This window comes from Pezoporus flaviventris, unplaced genomic scaffold, assembly GCF_033815535.1.
Source record: "Pezoporus flaviventris isolate CSIRO_AGI_PZ_B2104156 unplaced genomic scaffold, CSIRO_AGI_Pfla_v1 ptg000031l, whole genome shotgun sequence".
NCBI lineage: Eukaryota > Metazoa > Chordata > Aves > Psittaciformes > Psittacidae > Pezoporus > Pezoporus flaviventris.
The window spans coordinates 58,066,607-58,083,053 of NW_026892579.1; the positions used below are offsets into that span (position 1 = coordinate 58,066,607).

A 16,447-nucleotide genomic window follows, 5' to 3' on the forward strand; every position below is an offset into this window, starting at 1 on the left:
TCCCAGTCTTAGTCATAGAATCACAGAATCATAGAATAGTTAGGGTTGGACAGGACCTTAAGATCATCTAGTTCCAACGCCTCTATCATTAGCAAATGCTGGCACCTCACTGTTTGCTCCTTTGCCAGGCTACTTATGAGTATAGATTTGCTACACTTGTAGTTTCCATTGGTGATCTCCACTAACAACTGACCATTTATTCTGTTACTTACCTTTTAATGAATTACTTATCTATGAAAGAGGAGCCTCGCTCTCATCCTGTGGCAGCTTAGTTTCTTTAAGACATTTTGGTGGGAGGCCTTCCAAAAAGGTCTTCAGTGGTGAAACTTTCATCAGTAGCCACTGGATATCCATTACTGACATCACTAATGACATCAAAGAATTGGGAGTTTAGAGACATGACTTGCCTTTACAGAAATGGTTTAGTGTGAGGTGTCCCTGCCCATAGCAGGAGTGTTGGAACTAGATGATCTTAAGGTCCTTTCCAACCCTAAATATTCTATGATTCTATGTTTCTACAAAATCCTGCTGACTCTTCCTGTACAACATATTTGTCTGTATGTTAAAAAAAAAAAATAAATAGTTTCTACTAATTTCACTGGTACAAAGGTTGGATTTAGAACTCTATAGTTCTTCAAGGTCTCTGCAGGCTGTTCTTTAAAAGCTGACATCATTTTCCATGTCCTTGTCCTCAAGTGCTAAGGTAAATAAGAGGTTATATACCACAGTGTATTTTAGCTATTTTATGCTTGACTACCTTTAGAAATTCTGGATGAATTTTATCTACTGCTCATCATATATCACTGTTTATATGTCTATGGTATAATTTCTTTTACTGATACTTCAATGCTTATTGGTGTAAACTATGTAACACCCCCATCATCTCCGATCCTGGCCAACTGGTCAAAAGAGGATTTTAAAATAAATCTGCATGCCTATCTGCTTTTTGTGTCTTTCTGTAAACCTTACTTAAGGTTTTTTTGGTAGTCTTTGTGCCTCTGTCCTATTACAGAAACTATATCTGAGCATCTAAGATCATTCTATTAACTGGCCAGTAATGTGATACAGGAGCTACACATTTAAAGTGCAAATCTTCAAACAGCTCATCTTTACATGGCTAATTTAAGCTAATCAGGTAGGCTCCTTTTATAGTTAATTGATAGGAGTAGGCACTGGTATTTGATTCTTCGTGCTTATCTTAGACATCTCCCTTCAATGGGATTACTCATCCTTTGGGTGCCCATGTCTTTATACCAACTACAGAGGAAGCCCAGATGAGTGTGTAGGACATCTGAATTCTACATTATTAAGTCAGAAAGGGTGAGGTGCGCCCCAAGACACTACATTCAGTTATTGGACAATTGACTATTGCTGACTTTTGTTCTAAATTTTACTTATGATATTGTTTCCTTAGCAGGCTCTTCAGTTCTGAAGAGCCATAAAAGGAAGCTCTGCATTTGAAGATGGGAAGCCTTGGGTTGCCTGATTCAATCAGCTCTTCCTGGAGGGTACTGGATGGAACTAAGAGAAAAGTCAGAAAAATAAAGCCATTAGAGAGGGGAAAAAACCAATCTTTTGCACACAACAAACAGATTACAGATTGCCAAGCCATAGTCTTCTGTGATTTGATGAGCTGAGCTCAAGACAGAATACAGTCAGATGGTCCATATGTAGAAAAGTGAAGCAGGGCTTAGAAAGGCTCTGAAGATGAATGGAGAAAGAGATGACATATGGATAAATTTGCAAAGACTGTAAGCAAAAAACCCAAACATCGTAAATTCTTGTTCTTGGTCAGGACCTCAAGAAGAGATTTTTGAGTCTCCAGAGGGAGATGCCACTAGTGACTAGGCAGCATTGATGTGGAGGGAGTAACTGATGACCTGCAAAGGCTGAGGCTGACTCACCGCAGCTGCTCAAGAGCGAAGATGTGTTGCTAAGAACTTATTCTTGAGCTTTTGTTCATAAATATGGTGCATTTGTATTGTTTCTGCACTCTATGTATGTCCAAAGCCCCTCAGATTTCAGGGGAATTGCACCACTGGTACAACAGGAAAGAAAACACCTTATGAGGGCAGACAATCAGTTACACAACACAACAGAACAATGGTCTCTATGTGAGCTCAGCTTCTAAAAGTAGCAATATCAAAGTCAGATTAACTAGCATGTGGGAATAGCCTTGGCACAAACATTCGTCCAGCATAGCTATTCTGTGTTCCTTTTTCCTAGTGCAGTCCCATTGGTGGGGATGTAGCAGAGAACTGGAAGACTCATGGCACTCTGGGCCACCAAGCAGCATCTGTTGCTGGCTTTGGGAAATGGCTCCATATTAGAATAGCTCTGGCACTGCTTTTAGTGTGCGGAAAGGGCCATTTTTCCCATGTTTCAAGCAGTGTCTCCCATTGGGTTCAGCAGAAAATCTTGCCCAAATCTCTGACAGGGATTTCTCATGGTTTATATTAATGGGATTTTATTCTCAAGCAATTATGTCATTTGTCCCCCATCCCCCTGATACTTTGTTCAGTATTAATACATTGTAATCACCACTAGGGAATTAAATCCTGGAGCCATTCCTGTGGCATCAAAGCATCTGACTGAAATTGAAACTGTAGTGCAGCTGACTTAAGAAAAAAACCAAATCATTAGCAACATAGGATGGAAGCAAAGATATTCTAAACTTTTCCTGAGATATTTAACCTCTTTTAACTGAAAAAATAATCTAGTTCCATTAAATAGGTGCCTTTATTTCCTGTTTCTAAAACAGGTCAAGAAGCATGACCAGCAGAATCTTTTCATGTTTAGTTCCATCACAGCACTCGAAATTCTCATTTATCAGTGCCATGGTAATATGAAAACCTTTCGTTTTGATCGTTTTCACAAGATGACAAAAAACGACTCTTCAAAGTCCGCTCCAGAAGCTGCTACTTTAGTCAGAATGCTGCTACTGAACTTACTCCTATAGAGATGAATTCTGTTCATGTGGCCACATAGAGAACCTGACTGACATCAGTGGTCATTTTATCTGAAGGCATAATTTAATGCCTAATGGGTTACCTTATGAATATAAAAGGTATTCTCAGTCCTGAACCATGTCATCATTAATGTTTATACATATTTTACATATTTTGTGACACACTATGTACCAATATAATTATAGATTCTACTTTTAGGGTGCTCTTAAAAAGGATCATAAAAGCTCTTTGCTCACTCTGTCCCTCAGTTCCATACAGTTGGCAGCAGATGGGATTGGAAACTATTCCTATGAAGTTGAGGCATTTTTTCACCTTTGATTTAGGGTCCTATTTAGGATGGAATACTCACAGTGAATATCTACTTTGCAAATTGCAGTGTAGTGATATGGGAACCTGCTTACCAAGGGGTAGTTAGTACTGCATAAGTGATGTACCCGCAGGGCGAAAGAGCTTTATTTTAGTTTTTCAAAGGCTGTCTTGGACTTAAGTGATAACTGACTGTGTCAAGGCATCATGTCAGGTAGTACAGCAGTACACTTCAGAACTCTTGAATAGTGAAGTGATTCATAAAAATCAGTACTGGCTGAAAGCAGATCCCCTAATGCTAATGACCACCTACTTTCTCATCTCCTTTATGAGTGTTTATTTACAAAGGATCTCTATCAAGTTCTGTGTGTAAAATCATACCCCTTTATGAATGTTCTGCCCAACGTGTTGCTAAATTTTTCTTTGCGTTCAACCAGTAGCATCTTACATTGAACACTGAGAAGAGTACACAACACTTCTGAGAAGATCTGCGGAGTAAAAACAGTAACAGTAAAAACATGGTGGAGGTTTTTGCTTTTGGATTCAGACAAAGGAGAATCATTCCTTAATCCACTTAAAATTTTAGCACTGAAAGTGATCAAGGATGCACTCTGCTCTTGAAAGAAGCAAATGCACTATCTAGTTATTTACAACAGTGCTTTGCATTGTAGAGAAACATGTTTGTCCTATGGGAAAAAACCCAATGACATTCTCTTAACTATATTATTGGATGGAAAAGTCCAAATGATTTTGAATCTTAGTATTTTTCCATGCTTAAAAAAAAAAAAAAGGCAAAAAGATCCTTAAACTGTGTATTCACAAACACAAGAACAGAATTAGAAGGGAGGGAAGTGGCACGACAAGGGGGAATGGTTTTAAGCTGAAAAAGGCTAAATTTAGATTAGATATCAGGAAAAATTCATCACTATGAGAGTGGTGAGACACTGGCACAGATTGTCCAGAGAACCTGTGGCTGTCCCATTTCTGGAAGTGTTCAAAGCCAGTTTGGATGTAGCTTTGAACAACCTGGTCTAGTGGAAGGTGTCCCTGCCCATGGCAGGGGAGTGGAACTGGATGAGCTTTAAGGTCCCTTCCAAACCAAACCATTCTGTGATTTATGATTCTATGAAAGGGCACAGCAGAAACACAGGGCTGTGACTGCATTCTGATTCTACATAAAAAACCTGAGCTGCATTTCAGGTTTTACTTTCCAACCCAGCCTTTACCTCCACCTCATGCTATGTTACTTTCTCACTGTCTCTCTGAGACAGAAAAATTTGAACAAAACAGAGCAGGCGTGTGTTTGTGCCTGTGCATGTGTGTCAAACAAACAAGATAATTTCATGCATTAGAAAATATGACAAGTACAATTTACGAATGCTTGATCAGAGTGAAGCAAAGCCATGAGTCAGCGATGCCATAGTTAACGAGTGAAAAGCTATTCCATCCCATTCCATGTTCTGTACATGGCTAGATGAGGCTGTTATAGAGAGGCAGGAGGTTGCGCAGTCACTCCTCCATTACACAAACACACTTAGTAGGCAGTGCTCAGCAAAAGGGTGGGGGTAAGAAGGTTCCAGCTCTCCAAGGCTTCCTAATAAATCCACCTCTGCTCAACATTTTACATAATGATATAATGCATTGCATTATATTATTATAAGCAGTGACATCATAATAAAATACCTGAGTGCTACTGAAGTGGCAAGGAACACCTAAGATACATTTCTATACTTGTAATTCAGTTCTTGTATTTTTTAATTATAGATAAGAATTTAAAGTGAAAATAATTATCCATTCCATAAATACTGTTGTAATGGATCTTCAACATATAATTAAGAGGCCTTTAATTTTAATTTTGTATACTGAACGCCTGGTTTTGGAGGTATTCCATATTTTACATTCAGGGCCTATACCTGCAAAGCTCTAAGCTTCGATTTTAGTGGAAGCTGAAGATGCTGCATGACTTGCAAATTTAAGAACTTAGCTTTTGTAATGATGGATACAAATAGAATGGCTGCGTCAAATGCACTGCAAGGAATTATCCTTGCTTCTAATTGCAATCCGTTTCAACCGTGCTGTCAGTGTTCCTTGGCCCACCTCAGGTTGCAGCACCATATTCTAACCCATACTTGCAATACAGCCAGTAATGATGAAGCATCTTCTTTCTAAAGTGCCCAACACCTAAATAAGGGACCTACTATCACAGCATTCAGTGTTTTCTAGAAACAGATCTCTTTGATGGTAGAAAAGTAGTTAGCCTGTAATCTCAGTGTGAAAATGGATGTCTCCAGTTATTTGCAACTGGATATACAACCTTTCAGCCTACAGTAAAGATTAAAATCATTGGCACATGATTATTACTAGGTGAGGATAGCCTTTCTGAAAGGGCAACTGTATTTCTCAATTCTAGTAAATACAGACACTCACATCTTTAAAAGTACAACAATAACTGGCACCTTTCTGGCAGACTCAGCAGGCAGGTCAAAGATTGTCTCAGCATGTAGAATGAATTAATATTTCTCTCTCAAGAGTAGGTCCTTCTAGAAAAGGCTTAAGGCAGATTGGTGGGGCATTCAAAGGAAAGCCAGGGGGAGGGCAAAAACTTTTGTTTATATGAACATTTTTCAGATTTAGATCTAGAAACATTTAAGTGTTTTAATGTTTTAATGTGTAGGAAAGACTTCACCCTTCCCTGTCCATCCCTTATGTGTCTGTTCTCCTATATATAGCTCACCACACACGTCCTAAGATGTCTTCCCACATTTCACTCCACATTCTCACTCTGCCCTTTTGCAGGACTCTGTAAGTCCCTATCCCTGCCTTTAGGCGTTTGTCTCCAATTTCATGTCTTCTACTCCTGCTCCTAACCCCACTTTACTCACTCTTCCTACTCCATTTCTGAGTTTCTCCCTGTGTGTTTTAGCTCTTTATCCTCTAGATATAACTTCTGTGCATCTGCTGCTTGCTTTCTCTGAAGCCCAAATGAATTATGGAAGACCTTACTCTATTCCAACAAATACTTTCTGAATATCGGTCATAGTGCACATAATTTAAGAAATGCTATGTTTCCTCTACTTCTTGTTTGAACAGGGTACAAAGTGATGACTTTGCTTTTGTCTCCTCATGCTCGCAAGACAGTAACAAATGTCCCCTAGTGCTCCATCACAGTTTAGAGTGCTGCTGCATTCACGTCTCTTGTTTGGTCATGCAGGCACATCTCCGGTAACAAAAATTCACCCTGAAGAGATTCATTAACTATTTGTAATTAGTCAAGTATTTAGTGCTAAACGAATAAGGGTAAAAAACTGAATAAATCAATATAGTATAACAAGATAGTATAACAAGATTGTATAACTGACTTAAAATGTGGTCTTCCTGACACCCAGACATAGTTGTTGGTTTCTGACAAACAGGTAGTGGGAGGAATACTACATTTTCAGTGTCCTCATGGGCATAATATGGTGACCTGAAAAGGCAAGAGACTAATTCTCTCCTCACTTCTCTTTGTGTCCTGAACCTACAATTGTAAATGCAAGCTGGCAGAAGTGGCTTGCCTTGCTGGCTCCTCACAGACAATATAATAGTGGCTGCAACTTTCACATGCCTGAATTAGTAAGCATTGTGCCTCCCTATGATTCTCCTAGACACTGCATCGTACTTAGATTGCATTCTCTCACCCAGAACCATGGACTACCATTCTTCTTCCAACAAATGTAGTACTCTCTGTTTAGCCTACATTCAAATCATTCTAGTCACTTAAGAAAACATCTGAAAGGAAATAAACACCAATTAAGGCACAGCCACTTTAATGCACTAAAGATCAGCTCTGAACATAATTTCCTTGCTTTCTATCAGATAAATCTCCCACTTTTGAACATTCCATTTTGTACTTAGATTATGTCTTCTCAGATAAGCTTTAAGCATTACCATCTGTTCTGCAGCAATCACATGATCCTATCACTTTGATTCAGTCAAACACAAATCCCTTTGACAATAGGGAAACAGCAAAATAACACACATTTGTTCCAAAAACTGCCACAACCATAGGTTGTTCAAGGGCTGCTCTATAGTGTAGGTAAAAGACACGGAGAGACTCTCCTATAAACCTCCTGTCCGTGCCCCACTCTGTCCAGGCAGCATTCTGACGCTGAAGCTTCTTGTTTGCTAGGGTGATTGAGTCAGTGTTTCAGCTGTGTTCAGCTGCCCCAAGGGCTGAAAGCTTAGCCAGGGCCCCATGCCTCTGCATGCCTGCTAGCATTTGGAAGCAAATCCTGAGTCACAGGGAATACACCTTTCTCTTGCAGATGCAAGAGCACTATAGTTAACACCTCTCAGCAATCTCTGAGGCATTCTTTCCACATCTGTCCTCTGCAGGCAACTGGCCCACAGTCACTACAGTTGGCCATTGCATCAACAGATGTTCCCTGCTGGTTTCTAGGAGAAAGGAAAAAGCAAAGGAGCTTGAACCCACTGTTGTGGCCACACCTTTTAGCTCTAGTGAAAGGCTGGTGCATATTATGCAGATATTTGGAGCATTCTTCTGCTTAGAATAATTTCCCCATTGGAATGGAAATAGACCCTTTTACCAAAAAGATGATCCCATTCAGACTCAAATTATAGAAGACGGTATAAAATATTTTTCTTTAAGCTTTGAAAGAGGCACACACTGTACTATCAAAGTAACTTGCAGTCCCTAGCTTTGCCTATGCAGATGATGTATATATACACTGGATGAATCATCAAAAAAGGGTGCATTGTAAGTCTTCTCACTATGTCTATCTATACTCCTGCACAACAAAATGTATCGCAAACTTTCTGTCACTCAGAAGGTAAATTCTCTTTATTTCCAACCACTGAATAATTCTCAAAGGGAATGTTTCAGCTAAATTTGTGGTTGAACACATGAACAGGTTAAACTGCTGCATATTGATAGTTATGGATGATTGAAATTTAGGCTACTGATTTATTTTGAAGGAAAATACAGCAATAAACCAATGTACTATAAATTCTAGCTGAATCTGGTATTATGACTCTTCTAATTCATGTAATTTACAGACAAATTCAATGTTTCATTTTCTCCTCTTATTTTTAAGGGCACTGAAAATTCCCTGAAAATTGCTGGAATACGAATTTCTGTATGAGAACTATGAGAGTGAGAATAACAAAATGCTCTGATTTCAATGGTGCAACGGGAAAAACATCTTGGACCATGCACTGTCCATTTATCTTTTGGCATCTATTTAAATACTTTATTTTCTCCAAGTTTGTAAGCTGTTTAAATAGTTAATCTGCAAGCAATTGGTAAATATAAATCTCTCAGAAGCATGTTATCTTTTTTCCATCAAGCTAAAAGGGAAAGGGTGATTCATATTAAATGTATTGATGATAGGAGAGCTCTAAATAGCATTTTATCTGCAATACTCTATTTGAAAGGAACGAAGTGCAAGTTAAACAGTAATACAGAATGCATTTTTTTCAGGGGTGGTCCTCTTGGAAAATGTTAACCACATTAAAGTAGGTAGATATTGAAATAGGCAATGACTTGAAACTGTCATTCACCTGAGCAGGTGGTGGAAGAACCTTCTTGCGTATCTGCTGATTGGGTCTCTGTACTCCAGCACGGTTGTATCCAAGAGGGGTCTTGTTGAAGCATAAAAGGTTCCAAGGCTTGCCTCAAGCTGTGCTGTGGAGTTCAAACACAGCACCAGTGAAACAAGTGAAACTGTTTCTGTTACAACAGGTTGCTCATGTTTGCAGTCAGTCAAATTCCTCAAACACTGGTGAAATGTGAGGTAGGACAGATGAAATCAAAATATGACAGACTGTACAAACACAAACGTGCATATAAACTTTCACTTTGAGGCTGGGTTGACAATGACTTTGAGCAACAAAAACTGTCAAAAAAGAATGAAGTCTATAATACATCAAGTTCTCACCAGCAGCATACAATTAAAAGCAACTCATAAGAGTAATAAAGTTTGAACAAGTTTGTCCAGTGGAGATCAACTCTCAATTAGCTCAAATTGTCTTTGTCCTCCTAGGCAAACAACAAGGAAGTTTAGATTCTCAGGGATTATTCTGTTAGGTCAGCAGGTAACAGAACCCTTCTTGTGATGGCCTTGAGGCCTAAGGAACCTCCTCCAGCCCACAGTTCTTAAAAATTAAAATAAAAGGGTCTAGAAACCCTAAGGGTTTGACTCTCCTACAGCGTGTAATGGTGGGAAACAGGATAACATCCCTTGTAATCAATAAAATAAACCCCCTTTGTTACTGAAGTTCTGTCTGCTTTAGCTATGTTCTAACAACTATATTCCACAGCTGGAGCTCTGAGGCGTTTTCCTGCATGTTTTTAATAAAACATTATAAATAATACAAGAGAATACACAGTATATGTGTGTTCCAGATGCTTAACTGAAAGGAAATCTAATGATCAATAATATTTATGTTATGTGACTTTTGCTTGAGAGTTAACATATAGTACAAGTCCTAATAGGCAGAAGGGGGAGAATGTGCTATGTATTTGCTGTAGAGCTTCTCCTTTTGGAGTGCATGTGAAAACTGCTACTGCTAATCACAATTTTGTGGAGGCCTGAAAAGCAAAATATAGCCCATTGTCTTATTAGGCAGACAAAAATATCACTGATTTGCTATTATTAACATTTGTTTAAACTAGCCATTTCTGTATTTAGTGATAATGGTTCTTTCTTTACAAGCATAGTTACATTTTATTTTATTAGGCTTGATATCACTAAATGTGCTCATAGTACTGTGTCAGTAACACAGCAAACTGTTAGTAAATTAGGTTTTCCATTATCCTCAATCTAGACAGCAAGTTGAAGTTTAAAGCTATTTTCTTTTGAAGCAGCAGTCAATTTAGATTAAAATTGAGTACAGCAGTACCTTTTTCTAAAAAATGGTGAAACAACCACCCATACTCTATTACCATTGCTGGTTTTTTGACAGCATGTTTTGTACTTCTGAAATATTACATCCTATATGGAATATGAGTAACTACTAGCACAGTTACAGATTCATTAGATTGCCCAGCTTGATGTTGAAGGCAGAATAAAGATCTCAAAGATAACTGCCCCATTGCTATAAATAAAAGGCCCCACCAGGTTTTGCTAATAAAAAAGAAAACAAATTACCATGCCAAATTTGTTAGTTTCACACAGAATAACTCCCGGACAGAATATAATTCTGTCTGCTGTAAACAGTGTTAAGGAGCTGCATGGGGGAAAACACACAGACAGCTATTTATAATGTGCATATTTTTACGAGAGTTTCAAAACCAGCTCTTTTCATGGGTCTTTTGAAAAGCATGTTTTATTTAGAATTGATACGCTATGTTTGCAACACAGAGATTTTTTTTTAATATCCCCCAAAATGTGATAGCTGATGACTTGGCAGCAATGTAGGACACCTCCGAGTTTTTCTATCATCAAACACACCAGAATACTAAGTATTCTTTCTTGCCACAAAAGATGCCTGGTCCCCAGCTGTCTGCCTGCTATGCTGGAGGATAACACCTTCACTAAATCAAGGCACTTCAAATCTTGAAGTCTATTGAGTTTCAAGATAGACAGCAAATCAAGAGTAAGGCATCGCACCAGGCTTCTGCAGAGACAAGGCTGAACCTAAAATTCATCACTTCTTGTGAGGGACCCCAGCTACTACTGCAGGGGGCCAGAAGATTACAGCAAGGACAAATGCTATAATCCTAAAGGAGGCAGCAGAGGATAGTGTATTCAAAGCCTTTGGATCTTGTAATGAAAGAATGACCCTTCAAAAGCACCTTAAAACCCATACCAAAATCTCTTTTCCCTGTTGCAGGAAAATGCCCCTCCTTAAGTTGGTGCTGTCTCAGCATGACTATGTAACAAACATTTCAATCCCAATATTAACCAGTATTAGCTTGTAAATAAGCTAAATTTATGTAAAAAAGTTACAGTATATTTATGATAGTGTTATATATTAACGCCTATACCATATACATATTGATATCTATTTTTATTATCACTATTGACACAAACTAAAATGTGATCAACACACTAATCCAGATTTTATTGAAATGACTTGTCTACATATTACATTTGGTTCTGAAGTACCATATTCTGGCTGACTGGATTCTCACTATTATCTTCTTTATACAGCCAATAAACATATTGTTATAATCCACATATGAATGACAAAGACACCACAAAAATACATTAAAAATATAATCAGTGTCTTACCTTCTCTGTCTGGTGTAAGCTTTTGTTTGAGAAGGTGATTAACAATGGCACTCAAGCATATGTAGCACTGACGACCCATTGTGTTCCAGTTCATGGTGTTCAGGACATTAATTGCCTCATGTATCTCATCGTAACGAATATACTGGTGGATGATTTCCACAAGGCCCAGCTGCCCTCTTGTGAACACACCTTTTACAAGAAATATTAAAACCAAAGATAGCGTTATAAAAAACATAGATGACTACTTTTCAGCACAGTTAAAAATAATTGCTGTCAGCTAAAATTAGAAAGTTTAACAGATTTCATTATTAAACTTTTATGTCAGAATGCTCCTTATCATGTTAGCATATCTATACTGAGGTTGCTTTGGACAGCAGAAAAAACATCAGTGACCTTCACAGATCGAGGCTGAGTGAACACAGCCAGTATCCACTCGTGACAGAATCATACAAAGAAGTTTGTTTAAAACATGGTAGGAAAACCTTATTCCCAGATTACCATTATTACATTGGAGAAAATAAGCGAATATTCATAGAACCTCCCTCCTGCAGGAAACACTACTGGCGACACTAAAAAATAGCATTTGTGTCACACAAACATACAAATTTACAGCAGCAAGTTACTCATTTACTCTCTGTATTGAAATTGCTCTAGAACTTCTATCTTGGCAAGATTCTCTCCAGTGAAGCATTTCTTCTGTGAGGGGATATCATGAAAGATGTCAACATCTAGAGACCTTTGAATTACAATTGCACATGGAACCAAAATCAAACTTGCCATAATGGGGCAAAACCTGAGCAATACACCGCTCACTCCATGAAAGCACGATTTAGCTACAGCATTCTGTCTCTGAAAAGTAGAATTAAAAGACTGTTTATGTTTCTTGACTTGCAGATCTTGGCTTCTGAACAGAAAATGTGACTGAAAAGCTGCAGATAGTAATGTTATTTATTGTCTCTGACTAGCCAAATGATCACAACATAGAGCACACATGGCACTTTAGGAACTGTTGCTTGCTTTGGGTCACTGCGTTAGGGCATTCTTTGTCACTACTGCTCCAGGTATTTAAGAGAGACCAGAATAAATTTACCATTCCCCTCACTTTAAATAAAAACATAATGTCATGGTTTTGTCAATTTATATTCTAATGTTTGTCAAAACCAATTTTAAGCAAAAAAAAAAAAAAATAAAGGGAACACGCTTAATTTCATTACTGATACTGAAGCTGGGGGGAAATATCTAACAACAGAGAAAAGCAGATCTGATATATAGAAAACATACCTCAGAAAACTTTCATAAATGTAGTTGCATACATTGTTTGTGATGTAAAATAAGAAATGGAAAAGAAAAAAATGTAGAGGGAAACATATATACAAGTTTGGGCGAAAAAAGCTTATATATTTATTTTTTGTAACAGAGAAATACTTGGTTTTTTTAGAGTCATTAAAGAAAAGACATGGTTGTCTATTGTATTTCACTTTACATTTGCATGTATTAGAGCCATTATAATATGTAATAGCCCTGTACTTAACCTGTGCATGTGTGATAGTATCTAATTGTTATGGTAGACTTTATTCTTCCTAAATGTTTAGTGTTTTTAAAGTATTACATGAGTTGAGTAATCTTCACATTAATCACTAAGTGAAGTTGAACATACTTATTTGTATGCTAATTAAATATAGTATTATATTTTAAATGTCTTTTGCTGAACTACTGGCACCAGTACCAAGTTTGCATTATCCAAGATCTGGGTTGACATCAACGACAAGAAGCCACAGTGCTTTTGAGAATGAGTTTGGCATTGGACTCCAAAAATATTTGCCATTCATGTTTGAGGGTGAATTTAATAGGAATCTTTTCCTGAAATAAATCTGGCTAGACAGCACAATTCACAGAACTTGTCCAAAATCATATGTCAGTTGGAAGTTAAAAACATATTTGCCTAGTCACACTGACATAGTTTTTTAACAGACTTTTATGGGAAAGAATTCCAAGCCATGAGTTAATTATGGATTTTATTTCAGCCCTGAATGCCTGACTGGGTTTTGCTGTCATGGATCCCTAAGTTTTCCATATAATTTATATTTGCATTATTTCTTAAATAGCAGAGAACTAAAAACCACTGAGGTTGGGAAGAGGGACTGACTAATCAACACAGCATTAACTTGGTCGTGTGGAAAACTGAGAAGAAGAGGGTAAAGCTGAAAACCAGGATGCAATAGAGAACAGCAGATTTTTGCACAGTGGACTACAAAGAGGAAGAGAGGGAGAGAAAGAGAGCTTTGCCTTCCTCCTGGAAGAGATTTTACAGTAATTATACAGAATGAATTTTAAAATGTGATAACTTTCAGCTGTAGAGGTCAACATCTTCCCATTTGGATGCTTGACTTCTCCTGGGTGGTGCGCTTCCAGGCAACCTTCTTGGGAAAAAGAGGTGACAGCCAACTCACTGCCTAATTGATTTAGGAACGGTGCCCAGGGAGACAGTCCAATTAAGTTTACAAGCTGGCAATTAGCAGGAAAGGCCTCTAAATCCCTGCACTGAGAGCCTGCTTGCCTTCCTAAGAACATAAATGTGCTAAAGATAGCAAGGGGAAAGCTGTGCTTTCTGGAAGCTGTCGTGAGAAAACCCCACAAGGGAGGACTAAAGAAAAGCAAGGTAGATGTGTAGAGTGCCTTCTGCTCGACAGGTAAGAGGTAATTTAGAGCTGTTTTTTTTAATGGCCAACATGCATAAAACCATCAAGTTCTGGGGGTACTGTTCAATGACTAAACCTGTCATTGAACATAATGTAACTGAATTATCTCAAAATAAATGATAAGTTATAAATAGTTATTTTTAACATTGGGTTGTTTTTTTTTTTTGATAGCAGTAATAATCTGCATTGGCTTTTTTTAAATTATACAACTATAAGTTAATCCAATATTTTTGTTTCTAACACCCTATTATATGAATTTACTTGTTTGCAGTGGCATACTTTTTTAAGTTTTTAAATGCAGTCTTTCAAATATTTAGGTTGGCAGTGCTTTAGGCAGGATTTTTCCCCAAAAAAAACACATGCACATCACAGTAAGTAATGAAATAAAGTAGATTTTTCAAACCTTTCTGTCACTTAGGGTTTTGGGGTTTTTTTAAAACCTTCTTCCTAATCTCAATAGCTTTATACAAAAGAATCATAAAAACCCTCCTGTAAAGATCTACAAAGGCAATCCTGTTTCCTTGGGCAGACAATGAGCAAAATGTTGAAATTTTCCAGGATGAGTATATTCGACATGGCTGTCTGCCCTGCTGAAACACTGCCTTGGTAGTCAGAAGATTTAAGCATGATTGTTTTTTTTTTAGCTCTCACAGTGGGTTTGCACCACTGTAACTTGCCTGACTTGAATGGAATGAATACAGTTCTCACTGATGAGCAACTGCAGGGGTTTTATTCTTAATTCAGCCACTGACGCATTGTGTAACTCTTGGAAAGCCTTTTAGCTTTCATTTACTGTTTCTTCTTATTCTGTTTGTAAAATGAAGATAGTTACGGTTTTACTCTTTCAAAGTCTCCTTACACCTAAGATGAGAAGTGCTATATAAATTCTAAAATTAGTATTAATACTTCTTTTATTCACAGCCCCTGGCAAATGAAATTAGAGACTTCTATGAAGTTTATGAAAACCTTCTTTCTTGTGTGAAATGTCTTATTCTGTCAGACCTCATTTGAAAAGACATTAAGTAATCATGAAACATAATGACCTCCTTGGTTCACATCTTCAGATATCGTTGGAACTATGTGCTTTTAAAGCTATGTTCCCATATATCTAAAATGAGGGTGCTTTTGATGTACAGATGTTTCTTGTAAGGAAACATCTACAGATCTTGAGATATCTTGAGAGCTCAAGGTTCAATAGATGTGCTCAATAACTTACCAAGTTTAAAGTGAAGTACTCCTAAGGGTCCTTTGTCAAATCTAACTAACAAAAGATCATGAATATTTGTGCTGTCAGTGCTGGCCGGGGCAACTTGAGGAGCGGCCCACTGGATCTGGATGAGGCTGCTAGGTACGTCAAAGTGTTTACTGAATTGCAGAGTTGCCTCAGGTGAATAATCTTGTGCCAAGAGCTGAATTTTAATTGGGGACAGTGCTGTGTCAAAAAGTTGGAGCTCCCCTTGAGAGCTGCCAACCATGAATATGGCTCCGGAAGGGTGGTAGGTTATTAAAGCAGGCAGCAGTTCTGCTTGGGCTAACAGAGTCACTTGGTTGTAGGCTTCATACAGAATTACTGATGAATCTTCACAACCCAGGACTAGTTTGTCTTCTGTAACATCTCTGCAACAGCTGATGGCCTTGGATCGTAGTGGTATTCTGGTAACTGCCACACACTGCATTTTGTTCCTAACACGCTTGTAGATGCAACTGTCAGCCATGGGCTCTTTGTCTGCAGAGAGGGAGTGCTCCACTGTGTAAACCTGATAAGGCTGATTAGTGCTGAAGCTTGCATCGAGTGGATCCCATTCTGTACGCACGTAACTCAGAACCTAAAAAAAAATCCAAATCATTTTTAGTCATATTTTTAACAATGTATTCTTACTTTGATGATTTAAAAACAGACTGCCACAAATACGCTTTCTCATGGGTCAGTAAGCGAAAACAAACAAGCATTTCAGAAATTAGAGTTGTAAAATCTACTGTCTTAACTTTTAAAAGGTTAATTCCTTTGATGAAAAAAACCCTGCAATATAGTTTGAGCTAGATTTGTTTGTCCAGAGTATACAATAGTTTAGCAGAATAGAGGATAAATGATGCAATGGTCCTAACAGTGCTGGAAAGAGGAAAAATCAGCAAGTGATTGATAGAAAATAATAACTGATTATTTGCAAGTGGGTTGGGGAGAAATCTTCTGGAAGTTTTCTGGAAAAATTTACAGTAGGTTATAAATTTTCTGGAAAAA

General features: G+C 37.8%; 1 protein-coding gene across 7 annotated transcripts in view; it reads right to left on the bottom strand.

The window, feature by feature from the left end:
• The window catches only part of WDPCP (WD repeat containing planar cell polarity effector), a 159,059-nt gene that overhangs the window by 59,441 nt on the left and 83,171 nt on the right, over positions 1-16,447 (bottom strand). For all 7 annotated transcript variants that reach the window (XR_009744677.1, XR_009744673.1, XR_009744675.1 and 4 more), the window contains 3 exons: positions 15,425-16,034; positions 11,510-11,698; positions 8,835-8,958 (listed from right to left, as the gene is read on the bottom strand). Coding sequence is in view for 2 of the 7 variants with exons in the window: in XM_061461450.1 (XP_061317434.1) it covers positions 8,835-8,958; positions 11,510-11,698; positions 15,425-16,034 (923 nt within the window). In the remaining 5 variants the exon portion in view is untranslated. The remainder of the gene's footprint in view (positions 1-8,834; positions 8,959-11,509; positions 11,699-15,424; positions 16,035-16,447) is intronic.